Source organism: Anolis sagrei, chromosome 4 (assembly GCF_037176765.1).
Source record: "Anolis sagrei isolate rAnoSag1 chromosome 4, rAnoSag1.mat, whole genome shotgun sequence".
Lineage (NCBI taxonomy): Eukaryota > Metazoa > Chordata > Lepidosauria > Squamata > Dactyloidae > Anolis > Anolis sagrei.
Genome location: NC_090024.1, coordinates 154,532,563 through 154,555,809, shown reverse-complemented (window position 1 = coordinate 154,555,809; position 23,247 = coordinate 154,532,563). Strand labels below are relative to the sequence as shown.

General features: G+C 40.3%; 1 protein-coding gene across 7 annotated transcripts in view; it reads right to left on the bottom strand.

Annotated features, from left to right (window-relative positions):
* Positions 1 to 23,247, bottom strand: part of DDAH1 (dimethylarginine dimethylaminohydrolase 1) — a 180,613-nt gene that overhangs the window by 35,983 nt on the left and 121,383 nt on the right. For 6 of the 7 annotated variants that reach the window (XM_067467786.1, XM_060773859.2, XM_067467788.1 and 3 more), the window contains 3 exons: positions 11,991 to 12,090; positions 9,254 to 9,327; positions 7,678 to 7,797 (listed from right to left, as the gene is read on the bottom strand). In XM_067467786.1, coding sequence (XP_067323887.1) covers positions 7,678 to 7,797; positions 9,254 to 9,327; positions 11,991 to 12,090 — 294 coding nt within the window. Of the gene's footprint in view, positions 1 to 7,677; positions 7,798 to 9,253; positions 9,328 to 11,990; positions 12,091 to 20,988; positions 21,089 to 23,247 lie in introns of those variants that run through there. The other variant, XM_067467789.1, reaches the window with a different exon arrangement.

Sequence of the window (23,247 nt, the reverse complement as noted above, 5' to 3'; positions counted from 1 at the left end):
TTGTCCAGCCAGCTAAGTAAGCACTGGGAATCTTGGGATTTACTTGTGAAGGAAGAGATGAGAAGGAACACATAATAGGAATAAAGTGAGTTTTTGTTCTTTCGGTAATGCCTGGTGGTGATTTTGTCTAGCCTGTGTCCCCAGGGCTAATGAAACTTTAACTGGATTACATCAGAAATAGGCATCATTTCAAGTATTGCCTCAGCAGGTCTCTGAGGGCTGCTAAAAAGCAATTCTAGAAGCAAAACACAGGATACAGAGGCCATTTTAAAACATAATGCAGAGATAAATATCCACTGGTTGACACGAAATCAAAGCTACACAGAGCATGCTCCAAACTAGACAGAGCTCAGGCACGTGATTGAGCTCAGCAGCATTACTGGCCTACAATAAATCTGAGCAATCAATAGCCTGCATTGGGCCATTCGAAGTCTTGCCTGTGGTATACCACCCCCACTTCCAGAAGCTCATCCCTTTGTCAACTGGAGATTGGTGGAACTGCGCTAGATAGTTCTGGGAAGAGTTATTCTAGCAGACTTGCTCCCTAGCGGAAGTTCATGCCTACCAACCCAAGAGCTGCCCAAGCATGATTGAAATGGGGAGTGGGCCAAGCATCGAGAGCTGTACCTAAGCACCATCAACTTCATCACAATTAAGTACCTCCCTTCCCAGCTGACTTGTAATGGGAAAGGGATCAACCTGCTGACCAACAGAGATGAATGGGCAATGGGATTACAGCATGCAGAAAAGAGGTTTAAACTTCTTCATCCTCACTCGCTAAGAGTAGTGTATACTTATAACTATGAGTATATATTAGTACTGTATACTTATAACTTCTCTAATGGGTAGTGAAGGTCAGAGTTATCCAAATCTGAGAGGCATCTAATTAATTTCTCGGCCTTTTTCACAGTTGTATTCACAGTTGGTTAGAAAACAGCATTAAGGAATTTGTTGATGTCTAATGCCATGCATGTTCCAAATATAATTGAGTTCCAAGCCATTGCTCTCAGTTCACAGCTTTGCAGATGAAAAGGCTACTGACTAATCCCTTACATAAATGCAAAAAAACAACAGAAAAAGCTCGAAAGCACCATTAATTTAGGCGTAAGAGCAACAGTACATTCAATTAGTAAGCAAAAAAAGATTCAACATTGCAATGAATCCTATAAAGGAATGGAAATATATAAACAAACTTATCTGAGGTATGGAAGCTAAAGAATTGTTGAAGGCTTTCATGGCTGGAATCACTGGGTTGCTGTGAGGTTTTTGTGTTGTATGGCCATGTTATAGCAGCATTATCTCCTAATGTTTCGCCTGCATCTGTGGCTGGCATCTTCAGAACCTCTACAGAATTAATTCGAATTCCAATCATATTTATCACCTAGATGAAATCCTCATAAGCCTTAGCTTGCTTTTTACAGGGAAGCAATGATCTGCCATCTTTTCACGCCATACAATTATAGCAGTATGATTCCACTTTAACAGCGACGGCAACACTCTATGGAATCCAGACTCCCTGCCTGCTTTCTGTTCACGATGGCATACCAGGGAAGAAAGAAAGGAGCTTTGGAATCAATAACAAAAGATAGTTCCTAGCTTTTGTCCGTGGAGATATATCAAAACCAAAACCTGTACTTCCAACATAAAACTTTATTACAAAAAATGAATGGCAAACACTTTTTTGTGTGTAAGAAGCGACTTGAGGAACTGCAACTCACTTCTGGTGTGAGAGAATTGGCCGTCTGTAAGGACATTGCCCAGGAGACTCCTGGATGTTTTAACATCCTATCGGAGGCTTCTCTCATGGCCCTGAATGAAAATCTGGAGCTGACAGACGGAGCTCACCCTGCTCCCTGGAATCAAACCGCCAACCTTTTGGTCAGCAGTCCTGCTGGCACAAGGATTTAACTGATCGCACCACCAGGGGCTCCAAACTCAAATAAAGGTGACAATTACAATGGATAGATTGCACTCCACTTTAAGAAAAAAAAATCATGACTAAGAATGCTGTCACATTTTTAGGACTTTAAGAGATGATAAAGACTTGGTTGGGGCAAGGGTCGATGCAACTCCTGTAAGCCTTTGCCAGCACAGCCATTGGCAATGAACTTTTGGAGTTATAGTCCAAGTATATCTGGAGGACTTCACAATCCCCACCCCTGATTTACAGAGAAACTCAGTGGCCATTTTAAATATCACTGAATGCCCTTTCATCGTGGCATGTTGGATATTCAGTGGTGCCGTGGGAAATTTGAAATGGCAGGTTCTTCCAGGCCTAGCTGCTTGCTGCAGAAAGCCTACAGCTAATGTCAGCAATGGATGCTCCTAAAACATTTGGCCTCAGTAGCTGTCTGAGGATGTTAGATGTAGATGCTGGCTCTGCTAATGCTACTTGCAGCTTGAAAGGCTGGTTAATTTGAATAGGCACCTGAAAAGAGTATTACATAAACAGCACAGGAGTCTGTTTTTCTCCATGAGTCTTAAATCCATGGGATTCTTCCTGAAAACTCTCATAATTTGTACATTCAATTTTGCTTTAATATACATAAATGGAGCCCCTGATGGCGCAGCGGGTTAAACTGCTGAGCTGCTGAACTTGCTGACCGAAAGGTCACAGGTTCGAATCTAGGAAGCGGTGTGAGCTCCCGTTGTTAGCCCCAGCTTCTACCAACTTAGCAGTTTGAAAACATGCAAATGTGAGCAGATCAATAGGTACCGCTCCGGCAGGAAGGTAATGGTGCTCCATGCAGTCATGCCAGCCACATGATCTTGGAGGTGTCTATGGACGCCAGCTCTTTTGCTTAGAAATGGAAATGAGCACCAACTCCCAGAGTCAGACACAACTGGACTTCATGTCAGTGGGAAACCTTTACCTTTACCTATACATAAATAGTTGAATAATATCTTCTCCTTGTTCACCTGCACTTCCTGAAGACTATTAGACAATAAATTCACAGAGCAATTAGTAGCACTTCATCACATTAGTAGAGAGCAATTGCCTAGATTATTTACCCAATAAAGCTGTCCCAAAGAGTTTTGCAACCATGGATTCAACCAACTACAGCTTAAAAATGTTTGTTAAAAAAATGCAATCCTTGATTTTGCCATGTCATGAGTGCTACACTGCTGTTTAGGCATGTCCTGCCATTTTAAAGATCCTCAGGCTTTCTCCGGTATTTGTTTGTTCCTCATTTTATATAAGGGATGCAATTTTACTATCCCATTGTATATAACAGGATGTGAGCACTTTCTAGGGGAGAACATATTCACTATGGAAAAATTCTGCAAAAAAGGGTGGAGGGGAAGCACTTAGGCAACGAGTCTGTTTGCCATTTCCCTCATCCTCTCTTTGGACTGTTCTCCCTTTCTTCAGCAATGAGTGCACAAATTGATGGCTTTGGTGAATTAATTACACAAACATATTATGCTCCAACTGCAGCCATTCTTGCTGCAAGCCCTGCCATTCAATCTGCATGGCAAAAGGACAGAAATCCTTTTACTGGTGCATTTGCCTCATGTAAGTAGTCTAAATTAAATTTCCTGTTTTCCTGCCCAAAGGATCATGCTGGAGATCCCCTGCCAATTGAATCTGAGGATGTAAATGGGCAGCATGGAAAAGAAAAAAAGAACAATTAATAGCAGGAAGAAAGTTCCCCTCCACTGCATCAACGTCTAGCAATTTTAGAAAACAATACTCTGCCTAATAATGCAATCCTACATATGCCCTCAGATGTATGTCTCATTGTATTCAACAAGGCCCACTCCCAGGTAAGTATAGATAGTAAGGTAAAGGTTTTCCCCTGACATTAAATCCAGTCATGTCCAACTCTGGGGGTTGGTACTCATTTCCATTTCTAAGCCAAAGAGCCAGCGTTTTCCATAACCTCTAAGGTCATGTGGCTGGCATGACTGCATGGACTGCCATTACCTTCCTGCCAGAGCGGTACTTATTGATCTACTCACATTTGCATGTTTTTGAATTGCTAGGTTGGCAGAAGCTGGGGCTAACAGTGGGAGCTCACACCGCTCCCCGGATTCGAACCAGCAACCTTTCAGTCAGCAAGTTCAGCAGCTCAGCGGTTTAACCCATTGTGCCACCAGGGGCTCCTAAGTATAGATAGGATTACATAAAACATTTGCCTGCTTTGGGGATGAGGGCGGGTGGATAGCCTAATACTAAGCAACTGGAGGTATATCTTGTTTCTCTTGCTTTTTATTTGTTGAATAAGTCTGAAGGAAGTAGGAGCAAGAGGATTAGATCATAAGGCACTGAGAACAAGTCCTTCTCCGTGTGAACTGCATGGTCAGTGTAGACTCTGGTCTCTTCTATACTGCCATACAATTCAGATTATCAAAGTAGATAATCCACATTATTCTCTTTGAACTGGATTATATGAGTCTACACTGCCATATAATCCAGTTCAAAGCCAATAATCTGTATTTTATATGGCAGTGTAGAAGGGGCCTCATATAATTAAAATTGAACTACATTGTATGAATCTACATCTGCATTCTGAAACTGCATTATATGGCAGTGTAGACCTGGCCATAGATACTATCAGTTTAATTTGGTTAATAAAGTGGGCTCCTTTGGACTATCTCATTTCAAACTAGATGCAGTCTACTCATAAAATATAAAATTGCCAGTTCAAACCTACAGTTTCTGCTTTCTGAGGACCAACCGGGGATTAATTGTAGTGTAAACACAACAGACACAAATGTTTTGTTCTATAAATGAAGATTAATTCTTACATCTTCTTCCATTGCCTCCTATGAATGAAGGAATTGTTTATTGAACCAGCCATTGACCATGATATCACATAATATACAACCTTTAAAAATGCAATAAGCACTTTCCAATATAAATATTAAAACTTATTCCATATACTGGCTCTTTAAAATTATAGTAGCAGTGATATGATTACAATAACAAATGTCTGATTTGTATCATCCCAAACTATCTCCATTTCCATTTCTAGCCTTCGCTGTGGACTTTACTAATTTAGCTCGGATTTTTGGGGCTGCGACTGCAAATGTGGCAACCTTTAATGTTATATTTTTGGAATAATCTGCTAACAAGTCACAGATAACTGCTGACTGGTGCCATGCTGCCCTTTCTTCCACTGCCTTCTATTTCCTATACACCCCTGAGCCTATCCCTGCAGTTTTCCAGCTTTCTCTTCTGTTTAGATGCCCAATTCAACCCCTGTCTGCAAAAACCTCCCTTTTGTTCCTTGGCCTGAACATAGGTTTTCTAAAATTTTAAATATCACTAGGGGGCTTTTCTTTCAGGAGAGGAAAACACAATTTTGTCATTGAAGAAACGTAACTTGATGTGCCAGTCCTGATAAGGAACCACAAAGCAAAATATTGTAAGGAAACAATTTTATCTGTTTTTGGTTGGGGACTGATAGGCTTGATAGGTTCATATCAAGTTTAAAAGCTCTAGACTTAAAAGTTATTGTAATATATTGCCTTACTACCACTAGCAAAAAATGCTCCCAGAGAACTACAGCCCAGGGAATACCAAGGAATTAATTGGAGAATATGTATGTACTAAAACTGTCAATCAGCTGCAGGATTATCTCAGTCAATTAGCTATCTCTTACATAACAGATTCATTAACTGGTGGAAAAATCAATTTATCAAAATCAATGATGTTTGAAGATGTTTAATTAAAATATCATTTTTCATCCAATTAACACAGACAAACCTGTAGTAATTACTTGAGAAAGCTGCCATCAATGTATTTCCTATATCTATAGTATAAAAGCAAGTGATGTGATCCAGCACTTCACTTCCCCGACCAGCAGAGCTCTAGTCACTGAAAGCTTTCGATCCAGCAGAGCCTTTCCAATGGAGGAAGGGAGGAGGCAACGTACGCTGATTTTCCCTGCTGGCTGCCGTCCACTTTCCCTGCCTCCTCCTTCCCAACAATTTTGTTCCAGGGAATTGGAAGATCCTTCAGAAAATGGAGGGAGGGAGATTTGAGACCTGACGTGAGGTGGGGAATAAGGAAAAATAATCTTCACTGAGAAGTTTCCACTAGTGTCATAAATCATTGACTCCAATCCATCATTTCCAATGTTTAAAAAAAAACAAAAACATTTGATGAGATAGTTGTGACTGAAAAACAATATTGTTTTAATCTAGGTACAGGAGCCCCTAGTGGCACAATGGGTTAAACCCTTGTGTCGGCAGGACTGAAGACCAACAGGTTGCAGGTTTGAATCTGTGGGGAGGACAGATGAGCTCCCTCTGTCAGCTCTGGCTCCCCATGCAGGAACATGAGAGGCGTCCCACAAGGATGGCAAAACATCAAAACATCCAGGCTTCCCCTGGGCAATGTCCCTGCAGACGCCTAATTCTCTCACACCAGAAGTGACTTGCAGTTTCTCAAGTCGCTCCTTACACAGGAAAAAAAAACCCAGGTACAGGCAGTCTCCAGGTTACAAGCATGATAGATTCTGTAGGTTTGTTTTTAAGCTGAAATTGAAAAAATGTTTTTTAAGTGTAACACCAGACAGTTTTTTTTTTAAAAAAATATAGAATACAGAAAGATCAACACCCTTATAATGTTTCTTTTTATGTCTGTGTCCCAGTCTGTGTTCAGAAGATTTCACCTCACTTTCCTTCTCTGTGACAACTCAATTTTGGAAAAGTTGGGTTGTTTTGGAAACAAGGATTGTTTTTTTTTTTTTCCGTGTCAGGAGTGACTTGAGAAACTGCAAGCCACTTCTGGTGTGAGAGAATTGGCCATCTGCAAGGATGTTGCCCAGAGGATGCCCAGATGTTTGATGTTTTACCATCTTTGTGGGAGGCTTCTCTCATGTCCCCGCATGAGAAGCTGGAGCTGACAAAGGGAGCTCAACTCGCTCGCTCTAGATTCGAACTACTGACCTATCAGTCAGCAGTCCTTCCAACACAAGGCTTCAGTGGAGCCACCTTTCCCTTATCATAACTCTTCCAGGAGTGAATTTCCCTTCCTAGGGATAGATGTCCTCTCACTTTCTGTTCTCTCGCCCTTGTTTGTAACTAGGAGCCCTACGCACGTCAAATGTTTGTAACTTGGGGATTGCCTGTATATCTAACAAGAATCTAAAAAACAACAACTAAGTAATTATGAAGATAAAACACTTGTAGTTTCTGCTACAATGCTAACAGAAGTGGGCCCTGCAGCATTTTGTCATAGTGTGGCATACTTCTGTTCAGTGTTTCAACTACAGATTTATTTTCTTTCAAAATGTACCATGTCATGCTCTTCCCACAATCACACCTATGTCCATCCACTCTTTCAGTCTGCAAAGGGCAGGTGACATTTTGATAATTTGTCTCCAAATCCAATAGTAATAAAAAAAAGGACTGCAGCACAATAAGAAATAGTTGATTCTGCTCTTCACATCTACCGTGGCCCCAAAGTCACAAGACCTCCCCGAGTTGATGCAGTTTACACCTTTTAAAACTTCTATGTCAAATTGAAAAGTTCAACGCAAGTGCCAGGCCTGGTTTGGCCCTTTGTTTCAAGCTGAAGAGATCAGAAGAACTGTTTATCCTTGCAACCTGGGTGGACTCAATTTACAGTGGTAGGAAGACTCCCTCTCGTATGGATGTTGTGTGGAAATACTGGAGGGAAAAGCAACAATTATGTCGCACTGATTATTTTCAGCATTATTTTACCTTGAGGGCTCTCTGTGCAGCTTCACTTGAACCAATAGCAATGAGGTTTGGCCCAGCCATGCTGCAGAAACTCTTCAGATGCAAGGAGTCAGAAACAGGAACAGTGGAAACAGCATAATCCTGTATAGAAAATGGGAGTTTGCAAAGAAAAAAACATTAGATTTATAATTTTGTAAGTTACCACTATAAATTGTTCCACCATTTCGATGTATGGTCAACAAACCCCCAAATCATGGCTTTCAAAGGAAATAAAAGTCTTCAGTTAATCACAGAACCTACAAAGCATGACCACTTTTACTGAAAAAGTCTTCAAAGTCTTCAGATTGACTGCAAACTGATGAAGACAATCATAGTACATAATGTAGGAATGCAACCCCCGGAAAACTGCAAGGACTCCAACCCCCTCCCCCAACAAAACCCTAAAGAATAAAAAGAAAAGTTACCAGGAGTCATTTGGCTTCTCTTTCTTTCTGATGGAGCATACCAATGACACTCAAAATGAAGGGGGGCAAATAATTCCTGGCTTCCCCTATGTTTTGGGGCAGCATTGGTATCTTACCTCAGGTAGGAAGAGAAGCCAAATGGCTCCTGGTGAGTTTCTGTTTTATTTTTAAGGTTTTTTGTGTGTTGTATTGTCAAAGGCTTTCATGGCCGGAATCACTGGGTTGTTGTAGGTTTTTTCGGGCTATATGACCATGTTCTAGAGGCATTCTCTCCTGATGTTTCGCCTGCATCTATGGCAAGCATCCTCAGAGGTAGTGAGGTTTTGTGGGGGTTTTTTTTGGCTGGCCACATGCTATACTGGAAGTATTTAGGATAGCATGTGGACAGACAAAGGAGAAAGCACATTTTTCCCCTGCCTGTGGGGATTCAAACCCCCTTTGGAGCGGGTTTCTTAAACCCTTTCCAAAGTGGGTTTAATGTACGTGTGGAACCACCCACAGTGATTGAGTTTTTCCCTTTCTTGAAACCTTAGAAGAGATGGGTGTTAAGAGTAGCTCAGACCCAGTTCTTAATTATTAAGAAATGCAGTTATTTCTTATTATTGTAAATTAATCCTTTGTGATTTTTAAAGATTGGACTCTGCGTGTTTGCCTCCAAAGCTCTGAATTCTTTATGGCTACATCACATAGCACTTCACACTTTGCTTGCTAATGAGCTGATGCTCAACTCTTATATCATGTTTGGTTTCGGATGCTCTGCTGTATTTTAGGGTAGTTTTCCATAGCACATAATATGTGTGAGCTTGTTCTTAGCATTCTCAGAGCATATATTATTCCTGGAGCTGCTAGTCACGGAGATACTGTCAGGGTAACTAGTTGCACAACTCGGAAAGTGCTATATTTCAAGCTAACATAGAATACTAGATCAATCCGCTCATGGATATTGCCCTATGTTACAGAGAAGTGATAATCTTTTTCTTAGTTACACTTGCTTACACCTTGTTGCAACATTGATTTTACCACAGTGTTAGTTTATCTCCTGGTTCCTTCCTTCCAGCAACTGTTCAAAATCCATTCAACACATTGAATAAATTGTATTCCCCATCAGAAACTCCGTTTTCAAGCCTCCTAACCTTAAAGGTGTCTGCCAGAATTTCTGCACCACGACGATTGGTCCGGTTTGAAAGACCCACAAAGAATTCCCTGCCTGGGAAGAGAAATGATTAATAGATATGGATCAAGCCCATTTGCAGGGAAATTACCTGCAGCCTTGTTTAAATTCAACTTTGAATAATTAAAGTAGAGAAATTTCCTTGACAAGATATCGATTCACCTGTCTTACAGAGTCTTGCATTATCAAGTGTAATACTAGCTTTGCCACTTTACATTAGCTTTTACAAATACAGCAAAATATGGTTTCTTCTACAAATGTACAATAGTTACAAAACTGTTTAGATATTTTGAACAGTAACTGGCTGTTCTTCTGCTGCTCAGGAACAAAAGGAAAACCCATTTGAATCCGCTGCTGGTTTTAAATTATCAGCATTTTGTACATTCTTAAGAAGAAAAGAACAAAAACATTCTAAAAAGCTAGATAGCTTAAATATACTTATAAGCAAACATTCCCTTATTGAAAAGTATTATCATTCAAAAAGTATCATTATTTCTGCTTGTTATCATGTCCTTGGATCACACAGTAATAAGCCCTACTTCTAGTTTGGGGGAGGGCACTAGGGCCTGATGCTTTCAATGATTTTCCCTTCTGAATCGCTTCATTTCCTCTTCCTAATTGTCACTCCAGCCATTCCTCTTGCTTCTCCACCACTGGACCTCCATCATAGCTGCTGATACCCATTCGGTTGGCTTCTTCCCTTGGTGTGAATGGTGTCTGGCAAATCTGATGTTACTGGAATGATGAATCCACTCTGTGTTTTCATCTGACCCCTAAGACATCTGTCTCAAATGCTGAATCTATTTAGGGGTGGGAAGGAGTGGGCAAGGAGGTATGAATCAGCCCATTGGATAATTCCTTTAAGGCAGTGGTTCTCAACCTGTGGTCCATGGACCACCAGTGGTTCGCAATAAGAGTGACTGGTCTCACGAAACCCGCTTGTAGTGCTGAGGCTTATTAAATATGGTTTTCTGTGAGCAAGCTGTTGGTGACTACTGGATAGCACATATTTTGTGTCAGAAACTAGAACTGATGTAGTCTTTCTAAAGCAATTTTTGTGAATCAGCACCTCAAATAACCCAACTGAATCTAAAGCTGAGCAAAAACTGACTCATAACCCTTTTGGTACTAATGTTGGAGAATGGTCCCTGGTCAAAGTGGTCCCTGGTCAAAAAAAGGTTGGGAACCACTGCTTTAAGGTCTAAAATCGGGAGCATTTTCTCCAGTCACATTATTGTATGACCCTTTATCCACAGACTCAATATCCACAATTTTACTTACCTATCCAAAAATATATTCCCCTGGAAATATTTGTGGCCCTCTCTTTATGGTATGCTTCTGTCCCAAGTAGTATTAAAATGTAGGGTCCACTATTATCTGTAGTTTAGTTTAACCATGAGGGTCTTGAAATATATTCCCAGTGGATTGGGGGTGTGTGTCATACTATATTGTGAATGGAAAAGGAGTAACTGCAGAAGAGGCTGAAACATGTATGTCTGGATAATATTATCAAAGGGGCCAAACACTTCACTCAAAACAGCTACATGTTGTCACTAGGAGACCACTAGAGGCCTTAAGTTCCTTCACGCCATGTAGATGATGCATAAATTGAGTTTCATAACTACCAGCCACCTCCAATGTCACCACTAGTAACATCAGACTCAGTAGTGACCATTGCTCAGCACCACCTACCAAAAACAAGGAGAAGCAGCAGAAAGACAGGAGATGTAGAAGCTCGTTTCTTTTTTCTCCTGTCACTGCCCATAGCTCAGATGAGGGCAAAGCAGGTGAGTAGGCAGGAAGACAATCCAGGGACTGTGAACGAGCCTTCGTATGAGCTATGGAACAGTTGCTCAATAATAATGACTCCTGACAACAGTATTTCAAAAAACTATATTTTAGGTCAAGAGGAACATATGGGGTGGCACAAATCAGGCAAGCATCTCTATATTTTTCAAGCGACAGCTGTTACTGTAGGAAGTACAGTATCATATGAGTAAGTGATGCAGATCAGTATTGTTCTATATTAAACCTGTCCCATGAGTTCCAATAACATATTCACACAAACGACACCTCAGGTAAACCTGGATTAATCTGGAGAAAACTGGGATATTCCAGTTTTCTCCAGATTAATTTGACACCTGCAAAGATCCGGATCTTAAGCTAAGGTCTTTGCAGGTGCTTTGCAATTCCTCAAGTAATAGTTGGACCCCTGCCTGCGTATCTGCCCCTTGGAGCAGCCCCTGAAGCATGTGAAGGCGCAAGAGCTGGGAGGCTTTCCTCAGCTCCACCCAGCTGATCAAGGCTTCCTATCCTGCCCACCTGCCTGCTCCCCCCCCCTACAAAGAGTGGGGAGTGTGACTATTATGCAGTGAAATACAGCAGATATTACACACTATAATAAACTTTTATTAGCATAGAGGATGAAGATGTAACATAATGCACTTTTTTGTTTATATCTTCTACATTGCTTGTTATTCTGATATTGGGGAATTTCTACATCATGGAGTTCTTTTCTGTACTCAAAGTCTCATTTGGGAAACTAATGAATAATGTAACTTTTATTAGTTTACATGTTTACCAAATGCATTTTGGAGTACAGCAAAACAAAAGTTATAAAAATGATAGTGTATCATCAAGCTGTATGTACAGCTGAAACGTGTAGCAAAGGGTTTTTTGTTGCTATTGTTTTACTATACCTGTAAATAAAACATCTCCTCCATCCAAGGTTGCCTGTTCATCTGTCATCTCCACAATATTCAAGTTAAGGCTTTCAAGCGCTCTTTTCATTGCTTCAACCTGTTGGAAAAAAGGTATACTTTAGAATTCAATTTAAGGTTGCATCCATTTTTAATGAATACTATTGGGTTTGAGGTCTATTCTGCTGGAACATCTGAACCAGAAAAAGATGCTTAGAAAACTGTTTAAAGACAATGCAATTTCAAAATAAAGTTTAGCAAACCATCTTTTATATGTTTATCGCCCACCTTAACTAGAATATTAGTCACTGCAATTTGAATCCCCACCACGAAAGGAAGAGACCAGACACAAGATGTGCAGAAATAAATAGGCAATTTATTTTCCGAATTAGAAAACTGGTAATTGAGCTACGTAATTGTGGAGGGAATACTGTAATATGGGTAATGGTGTGAGACCAGTTATCATTCTCAGACTACCTGCCAAGCCAACCCCTGGGTGAAACACCTGACCCCGGGGGCACTCCACATTGATGGTTTGCTATCCCCGTCATTACTAGAAAGCCATCCCTAGGGACCTCGCCCTGAGCCGTATAACCCAATAGGAGAGAGGTAAGCCCTAAAGGGGATATTTTGGGGGGAACCCCCTAAGTCATGGAACTTATAGAGATAGACCCAAAAGTCCCCCTTTGCCCCAAAATGGAGGGGTGCCAAGGTGTACACCAATCTATGCTCTTCCCCCACTTCCTGTTGGTGACATCCCCATGGCGTAAATTCCTTTCTCCCAGTAGATTCAATATGGGGTAGGCGAAAAAACCTCCCCTTTAAGGAGAGTAAAAATTCCTACCCTGCCCTAGTGTGACCAGTATTAACTCATATTGAACTGAGGGTGGGAAGGCGGGTTGTGCTGCCGAAGGCTGAATGCAGAGGGGAGGGGCTAACCACAGGAAGTTTCCTTAAGCCCCTTCCCTCTGTAGACTGGCAGCAACGTCAGTCTAAAACATACCAGGTCTTTTTGATGGGGGGATTCAAATGCTCCCCTCCGACCATACGTTTGGACTTTCTGTCCGGAGGTGAGTGTACTCCAAAGGGAATATGTCCTGTTTGTTCCATGGATTTCAATAGGAGTACTCAAAGTCTGACTAAGTCTGGGCCAAAAGAAACTCCAACCAGGAAGTGATTTCCAAATATAAATCTCCCCTTCCACTCACACACACCTTTTAAAATGTTCCACTGTCTTTTAAATGCTTATCTCAGAATGGAAGCTGTATTTGTGTTTACAAAAACAGAGACGTGGTCTTTGTTGTTCTTAAACAATTTTTTGTGATTTTATTGATGAGATTTTTATGCACTGTTGATTGTACTTGTATCATTGTGTCCGTCCTTATTTATTGTTGGCTGCGGGTGGCACTTGGAGTGATTCTGTGAGCCACCTCGAGTCCCTTTGGGGAGATGGTAGCAGGGTATAAATAAAGATTTATTATTATTATTATTATTAATAATCATTATTAAGTTTGTACACACTTTTAATCTCTCTTGAAATAGCTACATGTGGCCATAACATTTGGTTTAGGAATATAAATCAATGCAAAGCTTGTTTATTAAGGACTACCCATTGATATATCAAGTGTCTGAATGCTTAAGCCTTTATTGCTTTGTACAATGATTTTTCCTCCCTAATAAGCACATTCCTGTTGTGAGATGGAATGTATCTAATCCATAATAAATGTGGCTGAGACACCATGGGCTTAAGCCAACTGAACTCTGTTTGAAAGGAAGGGATATTAAATGTGTTTGATGGCATTTATAAGAACTGGGTTTCCTCAGCTGTTGCACTTTAAAAATGGAACTCATTAGTCTCTGCGTAGATGAAATTCATCAATTAGCTCAGCTGCTGTATGTAAAATATTCATCCTTTATATTTCTGCCAATGTGGTTTAAATAAAAGACTTTTTCTTAAAAGTTATTTATTGGCACTCGGTTATCTCAGCTCTGGCAACTAAGCAAATGTTTTCAAAATGAGAACAGAAATGACAGATTGATGAACAGAAGGAAGGAGGAAAAAGAAATGAGAGAGATGGCTCCTTTCTTTTCTTAGCTGTCCAATGCAAACAGCTTCCAACATTTCACCGAATGGGCTTGCAGATAAAATGTTGAAGAAAATGAATAAAAACGGAAATCGTGGACTGCCTCCAGTATGTAGTTCTGCTTCTTTTTGAATGCATTTTTGAAATGGCTAGCACAAGAGCTATTTGGATCTTAAAGCCACATGAGAGCTAAAATGTTACTCATTGTATGTTTAGTTTCTCCCTTTATTGCAATTGCCTTTTAATCTAAACTTACTGCTACATTCTGGCTTTGAAGAAAGTACGCAACATGTAAAGGAGCAGCCATATAATCCAGTTTCTGAATTCAGATTATATTATTTGAACAGGATAATATGGCAGTGTAGATTTATATAATCCAGTTCAAAGCAGGTAACCTGGATTCAGAAACTAGATTATGTGGCAATGCAGAATCCAGCCTAAGACTTTAGTGCCATCCCTAACAAATTTCGGAAATGACTATAGACGGAAAGAAACGTGTTCTCTCGAGGCCCCTTCCACACAGCTGAATAAAATCCCACATTTTCTGCTTTGAACTGGAATATATAAGTGTGGACTTAGATATCCCAGTTCAAAGCAGACATTGTGGGATTTTCTGCTTTGATATTCTGGGTTACATGGCTGTGTGGAAGGGCCCTGAGATTCTGAGATGATGTCTCAACAGCACTTTCCCATTCCTTTCTGATCCTGATGAAATGGGCAGAACAAATCTGGGGATTTATGACTTTGGAATCTACCCATGTTTACTGTTCTTATATCAAATTATACAATGCTCATTTTCTGTGTTTCATCTTGTAATGTTTGCTGCCAAGCACAAGTTTGGGGCTCTATTCCTCTGCAGGCACACATTAACCCGTGGGTATGCTGTGTAGCCTTTTCTCACATCTGACTCCCAAAATGTGGAAGCCAAAAAGGCCCTAACAATTTTTTTTATTTTCTGTATTTTTCTTAATTGCTTCTTATGCTGTTTTCATCTCCTTCCAATCTGAAAAGCACTTTCTGAAAGAGCTATAAAACGGGGATCAGAATTCACAGAACGTACTTGGATAAGTATGTTCTATATTATCATTTGTAGGAGTGTGCACTCCATGGCAGATGATTGATTTATGTAGATGTATGGTGACTGTATGTCCTATTTTATATTGCTATAGTTGAAGAGGTGCCAGCTGCCTATTAAAAGGATTGCTCAGCCCAAAAGTCAAATTTAAAGGGGGGAAATTATGAGAAAATGAGATTAGTTAACTATCTGAACACCAGACTCAACTGGAATAATATTTACCTTGTCACTTTTCTGCACTATGATGCATTTAAAATTATTAAAATTGTAGCTATTATGAGTAAACTTCCTTCTATATTTATATATCAGCATATGCAACAGTTTGAATATCTGCACCCGCTTTTGATGTATTTGCTCTCTCTTAGTGATGCACCTATATACAAGGGTTATCTGGAAAGTAAGGTTTCAAGGCATTACTTTCCAGATAACCCTGGAAGGTTAGAGACACTCATCTCTAACCTTCACCACAATGCCTGCCGATGAGGTATTAACAACTGGCATTGCTCATTCCCTTTCGCTGGCTTCCCACTACAAGGCAGTGATACCAACTTCTCACACGAAAATTCCCCGTGAGAGCTACGTGCCTTGTAACCTTACTTTCCAGGTAACCCTCATATATGCTATTAGACTGTAAAAAAAAGAAGCCCAAGGTTTTGATGATGAAGATGTCTAACATATAAAAATGAAAGATGCTTATAAAAAACTAAACATAAAACATAAAGATTAGGTGAACAATGTTTGCTGATAATTAGCTTGCTTAAAATTCTAATAAAGATCTGGATAGCTAGAGGAAATGGTGTTGGAAGATGTAAATCTTGCTCAAATATGCTGAGAAAGCAACACTCTGAATAGTTTTCTGCTCACAAAATGGCCAATTGTTGGATGCTAGACTGAGAGAAGCACAGCCTATTCTGCCTGGACATGCACGGTAGGCCAAGAATGCACCTGCATAAGCCAAGCATTCATTATCTTTGAGACACCTAATATCCCATAATACCCGAAGTGACTGCTAGCTCCAAGTCCACCATTGACCACATGCCATGTGCCCCATTTTTTTTGCAGTGAAAAGTATTTAAAATTCATGAAGCTTGGTGAAAGCTCAGCTGTCACATTCTGCTCATTCCAAAGTGCATGGGAAAAAGAGAGCATAAAGGACATTTCAGCTGAAGCTATTATTGCTGGTGAATAACCAATATTCCATTAAATTGCTAATAAAGCCACTTGAAGATGTTGATTACAATCAACCCATACAGGAGCATTCCTTTTTCCTAAAACTAAGATGTCAGATTTCACTTTTGTACAGTACTGGTGCCTCTGTGTTGTTTGTTGTGAGCGTGACACAAGGCATTCAGAAAACGTACTGCATTTCAGAGAGAACTAGCTGCTCTGTCTTAAAGTGGCTGAAATATCTTTCAGCTGGGGTTTGCTGTTGAATTGCCCCATTTTAATGGTCATTGTTTATGTTACATAATTAAAATGAGTTAGGAATTGTAACAAAATAAGTTGAAATAAAATAAACTGAACTAAAACATATCTGCCCTGACACATGATTAATTAAATGCACAGTATTAGTTGTGAAAAAATTTCAGGGTGAGAAAGAGAAAGGCAAGGAATGAACAGTAATAACACAATCATGATGATGATATGTGTTTGTTTAACATGCATTTCTGAAAACATGAGAAGCTGCAGATATAAATCATGTGCATTGGAAAGTTGTGTTCATGCCCATGTGAATATAATATTACAGGTAGATTTATACATCTTTACTTAGGCATGAGGTGCAATGAATACTAATTGTAAGGCATATTTACCCCTAAGGGAACATGTACAGCTTTTTTCCATTGAAGAACAATCTTAGACATCCCTGCTTTGAAAAATGTCCCATTCAGTTTAATGGGCCTTATCCCTGGTAAATGGATTTATGATTGTAGCTATGATTCTGTTCCGTACTTTCATCAGGCTATTCTTTTAGTCCTAGCCCATTATCTCAGTTTGAGATATTTGGACTCCCATAGCTGTTCAGTGGAGCTAGGGGCACGCCACCCTCTGGGTACTGACTGGTCACAGTGATGTGTCCTAATGCCTCTAAGATTAGTTTGGGCATAGAGGGTGGAATCATTGAGCAATTACATACTGAATACCTCCTTCTACAATGAAAAAGAAGTATCCAAGAGGTGGTTTGCCAGTACAGATTACCAATAATGTTCTGGCAAAACACAAGGCGCTTCCAGACAGCCCTTTTTCCCAGGACCATCCGCGTTTCAAAAACATGGATGTTCCTGAGGGGCTGTTCACACACACACCAGAAAGTGCGTGCTTCCTGGGGTGTGTGTCCAGATGTTGTACTGAGACTTCCCAGTACAATATCAGAACACCGTAACCCCCACCCCAAAAGCCCTAAAACCCCCTTTAAAAGTAATGAAAATATACCCAGCCTCCATTCCAGTCTTGCCGGAGCTCTCCCGGCATGTAGTAATGATGCATGAGGAGAGCCGGGGAGGGGGGTGTTTTTGCTCCCCCCCTCCTCCCTGCTCTCCTGGCGCATCATTTTTACATGCTGGGAGAACTCCAGCAAGATTGGAATGGAGGCCGGGTAAGTTTTCATTACTTTTAAAAGGGTTTGGGGGCTTTGGGGGAGGTGGTGGGATACTCCATTTTCCAGAATAATTTAGCCTGGTAAATTGTAGGAACTTGGAATACTGGGTTTATCCCATGCCTTCCAAGAAGGCATGGAGTAAACCCACTATCTAATTAATTTGCCACAAACCAGGGCTTTCCTGGTCTGTGGCAAATTAATTCGGGATTGTCCAGAACATCATCTGGATGGCCCCCTTTTTTGCTGCAGAGGTTTCCATAATAAAGGGGCTGATGCAAAGCACCTGATGAACCAGCTTGGACACAGCATATTATTTGAGAACACAGAAATGCTGGACCACACCCACAACCACCATGTCAGACTACACAGAGAAGCCATTGAAATCCACAAGCATGTGGACAATTTCAACATAAAGGAAGAGACCATGAAAATGAACAAAATCTGGCTACCAGTATTAAAAAACTCTAAAATTACAACAGCAAAACAGCAGAGAGGAAACAACCAGGCACATCTTAACACCTCTCAACAAGGGATTTTCCCAGGCTCAGCCAGGCCTTCAAATGCTAATGAAGGTGATCAGTTGAAACATTCACACCTAGCTCCAGCAGGGAAGAGCTCCTTGCCCCACCCCAGCCATTCCACAGATATATAAACCCATTGTCCTAATTCCAACAGACCTCACTACCTCTGAGGATGCTTGCCATAGATGCAGGCGAAACGTCAGGAGAAATGCCTCTAGAACATGGCCCTATAGCCCGAAAAAACCCACAAGAACCTAGTGATTCCAGCCATGAAAGCCTTGGACAATACAAAGTCCGATTGCTCACTGGATAGTAGAGGCCAAGATGAAGTACTTTGGCCACATCATGAGAAGAAAGGAAATCTTAGAGAAAACAATTATGCTGGGGAAAATGGAAGGGAAAAGGAAGAGGGGCCAACCAAGGGCAAGATGGATGGATGGTTGGCATCCTTGAATTGACTGGATTGACCTTGAAGGAGCTGGGGGTGGTGACGGCCAACAGGGAGCCCCTGCGTGGGCTGGTCCATGAGGTCATGAAGAGTCGGAAACGACGGAATGAATGAACAATTGCATAACCAAGTGATTATGCTTACTCATGGGCTGTATGATCCTAAATTTATCATGTAAACAGAAAAATGTGGATAATAGCTTTCCCCACTGAAATGAATGACTTCTGCTGGAAGTAACACTAGAAATTTGGTAGGTGCTCTATGGTAACCCCTGGTAGAAACATATGATAGAATCATCTGGAGGACCTAATATTGTCCTAGAGACATCATATTTTGTCAGATGCAGATAGATACAAATCACAACTGCAGGTCCTATGTGTATGGTGATCATACTGTAAGTTTAATATTTAGAAAATTGCCATCTAAAGTCAAATGACTTCACATAATAGGTTACGAAGAAATTAACTTTCACCATTGAGTAATGCTTTGGGCTCACAAGAAGGCAATGCTTCAGGATGAATGATCAAATGGCAATGATAACAGGTTTGTTTAAGAGATTTCTCGTTATCAAGCACAAAACGTCACCACATTTTGTGCAAATATGAGTATTCTTTTTTAATGAGATCAGAACACCATCTCACATCCATGACAACTACATCTCGACGAGCATACATTTAAAGACAAACTAGAGGATATATCAACTTCTTAGTGGAAAAAGTACCTGTTTTCTTTCCTCCTTGGTCACTGTCTAAGTACAACAAATCCATGGCTAGAATAGTAACCAGTTGCCCACTCCAGCCTATTGAATGATTGCATTTGTCTCCAAAGTAGAGCTTGCCATTTTGGTCAAGCTTGCACAATCACCCAGATGCTTTGCTGTATTAATACAAGGATATGACTTCAATGCTGAACTGGCAATTTGCACTGGATTCTATCCATTGCTTGATTTGCATTATGGTTAATTTAAAATTTCTGCAGAATTGGAACGAACATGAAAGAAGTAAAATATTAATACCATGAGTAAGTAAGAACACTTGAGTTTTGTAATTAAGTTCTGTTAATTTAATTCAGTGGCCTACATTTCTTAATCATGCCACATGTCAACCTTTCCTTAAAGTAAAGCTTTTCAAAGGATAATTGGTGACTATTCTCTGTCAGCTTATTTTGTCAGTGAGCAAATGTAGGATGCTAGAATTGTGCCAACAACAAAAATGTGTTCTTCTTGGCAAACTTTCCACTTGCAAACTTCTTACTGAGGGCTTCTACACATGCTGTAAAATCTGGAAGTAACTGGGTTAAAAGGGGCCGGGGGGGGGGGTGAGTGGCTAAATGATGCTTAGTCAAAGTGCAGGAGGGATCAGATTAAGAGCCAAAAAGCATGTATTAAAAAGGTGCACCTAAAACCTGATTCTGTCTGGAAAATGTGCACCTTTGCATGACTGTATATCCCTGAAGTCATGCAAAATATGTATTTTCCTTCCCTCCCCCTGTGTAGACTGCTCCAGCACATGTGAGCTTTTTAAAAGCCAGAAACAGCTGATCAGCTGATTGAGCTGTCAAACGGACACACAGGTGGTTCAAGGGAAGCACAAATGGAAAGCAATTGGAACTCTCTGAAACTCTTTATTTTACCCTTTATAATCTTAAACTGAGGTTGAATTAAGAATTGGGGGAAGAGAGAGATCTAATGGAAGGTTTTTTTAATCACCACAGTTATGTGCTGGACCTCATATGTGCACATGTAAATCTGCTTGTGTTTATATTAAGATATCTGCATGTTTGCATATATGGTCCATCGCATAACGAAAGGATTTTTTAAAGAAAAACCTTCTGCCAGATGTCCCTTTTTCTGCCCTTCATCTTGATCTGCTACAGAGGAAGGCTGTCAGGATGGTGGGGGATCATATCCCAGGACCGACAGGTCTATGTGTGGACTTGCTGTCAGGTCCTGGGATATTTTTGTCTTCAATTTAAAACATGGATTTTGGAACTGTCTGGAAGCACCCTGAATCACCATAAACTTTCAAATTATGCTATAAATCTTATTTCCATTAGGTTATGGGATGATAGAGGTTATCCTTGTCGTTAATTCAATTTCGGATCTTATTTCCTAGGTGAATTTCCTTATTCCCTAGTGTAGCCTGAAAGTAGTATGATATGGATCCACATAATCTCCTTCCTTCAAGAACAAAGAAGCTGCCCAGTCCAACAACAGCTAAGTTATCATATATCTCGCCCCAAAAGAAATATAAGTGCTAGTGTGTCATTGCTCACATATTACGGGTTCAAGGAGCTCCTAAGGTTCATGAGAGGATTCACTTCAGCCTCCTTCATGGCAGCCTTCCCTTATAGTGAATATCAGCTGCTGGACTCGAATATGACAGCACTTCTGCTAGACAAGAAGGATAGTGAAAAGTTTCCATGTGGTGGCACAGATTAATTTTAGCATCTTGTTCACATCACTGAACTGCAACAACTGGGACTGAAATCTGGCCAGATGGAGCAATATTTGACATTGCAAATATCATGACCGGATATGAGCAGGAATGGAAACAATATTCAGAACTATTCAAGAATATCCCCAAAATATCTCTTGAGATTAGTTCTGAACTGTCAAGAACCTTTGTCATTCAAGACTTATTCTGTGGCAAAATTCTCACATATTTGTTTTATGCATAAAACAGCATTCTCTGCACAGGAAAAGGCATTTTCTATACATGAAAAATAATGTACAATCACTCCTCCAAACTTTTGTGGATTTGATTATATACAAATTTGATTAATATGTTCTCTCTAGGGATTTCTATGTCCTCCAGGATGACTTTATGGTCAACTTCTTCCTTACCTTAGAGAACAAATATTTCCAGAAAGGTGTTCCTCAAATTAAAAAGTAGCTTTTCCATTTTCCCAGGAGTCCTTGTACCCTTCAAAATTGTAGGGCCTACTGTATAGAGATTTATTTTTCTGTACAGAAAAATGGCTATTTCTGGCATAAAACCAGAAATAGCAATTTTTCCGTTCAGAAAATAATTGCAGGCTTGTTCTGTGTGAAATTTACATGTGACCGGGCTGCACAAAAAACAGCCGTTTCTGAATAGGAAGGAGCTTCTTTGACACAGAAAATGACATTTCTACACAAAAGTAAGTTTTTACACAGGAAATTCTGCTTTCTGCACAGAAATTGGTACTTTCTGTACAAAACACAACCATCTGACAATTTTGCACATAATATATTCTAAATTGTGAATGGAATTCAAAAACAGCATGATTTCCAATAACCTCCTGGAAATGGGAAGAAAATGGCTAAAAGTACTTGTTACTGTTTTTGAAAGAACTATTGCTGTAAATATCAGCGACATTCGTCCCTAAGTGCAACAAATTTATACATAGCAGCAAGTGGTCTCTCTCATCCTCAACCTCTAAACAGACTTCTTACCACTTACAATAACTATGTCATTAAATATCACAAGGATAAGTCCAAAGAGGTGTTTTAGGGGTTTTTTTATGGAAAAGGGAGATTTCAATGAACTACAATAATCAATGATATAATATAGTCACCAATGTACGCTTTTGGGATGTTGGGATATACAACAAAGTATCTGTTGAGGGCCTCAAATTATGGGGAATGGAAAGTAGTACAGGGTTAGTCAAAATGCATAGGCCAATAAGCCATTCAATTGAATGGCTTATTGGCCTATGCATTTTGACTAACCCTGTATTTTGATAATCTGGCCTCAAGCTATTTTGGCCACAAAGTGCAGTTGGTACATGAATTTATTTTATATCCCACACTTCTCCCAGTAGGGGACCAAAGGCAGCATGTATTGATATGCAGTCTCTAAAGTTGCTATCAAATAAAATTCAGCCCATTGCATTTTGCAGTAGCTGTAATTTCCAGCCAGGCATAAAAACCAGTCCCATTTTGAGCTCATTACAGCAGTATAATCAGGAAGTAATTAAGGCATGAGCAACTGTTGTCTAAGAAAGAGCACTGGTGGAGCCTCCATTCATTCACCTACAACTGATTCCACACTGCATATAGACAAAGAGTCAGGACTTCTAAAATCCTCTTGGCATCAGTAGAGTAGCGAGATAAGAATTAGTATAGTGATATAGCAGTTCTGCCTTCTGGAAGCATTCAGCCTTACTGGACTTGAACCACCAGACTAAGTATCTTATCAGCCAAACAATTAGAAGGAGACCACCAGCGGTATTATAAAAAGGAAACACCATCTGCTTAACAGGAGAAAATCATGCTTAATTCCAAAATCATACAAGAACCACTCTGTTAGCCAGTCCTAGGATAAACTACTGCAACGCACTCTACGTGGAGTTGCCTTTGAAGACTGCTTGGAACCTTCAAATAGTCCAAAGAGAGGCAGCCAGGTTAATAACTGGAGCGGCATACAGGGAACATACAACTCCTATGTTATGCCAGCTCCACTGGCTGCCAGTTTGCTACCGGGCACAATTCAAAGTGCTGGTTTTGGCCTATAAAACCCTAAACGGCCCTGGCCCAAATTACCTGTCCAA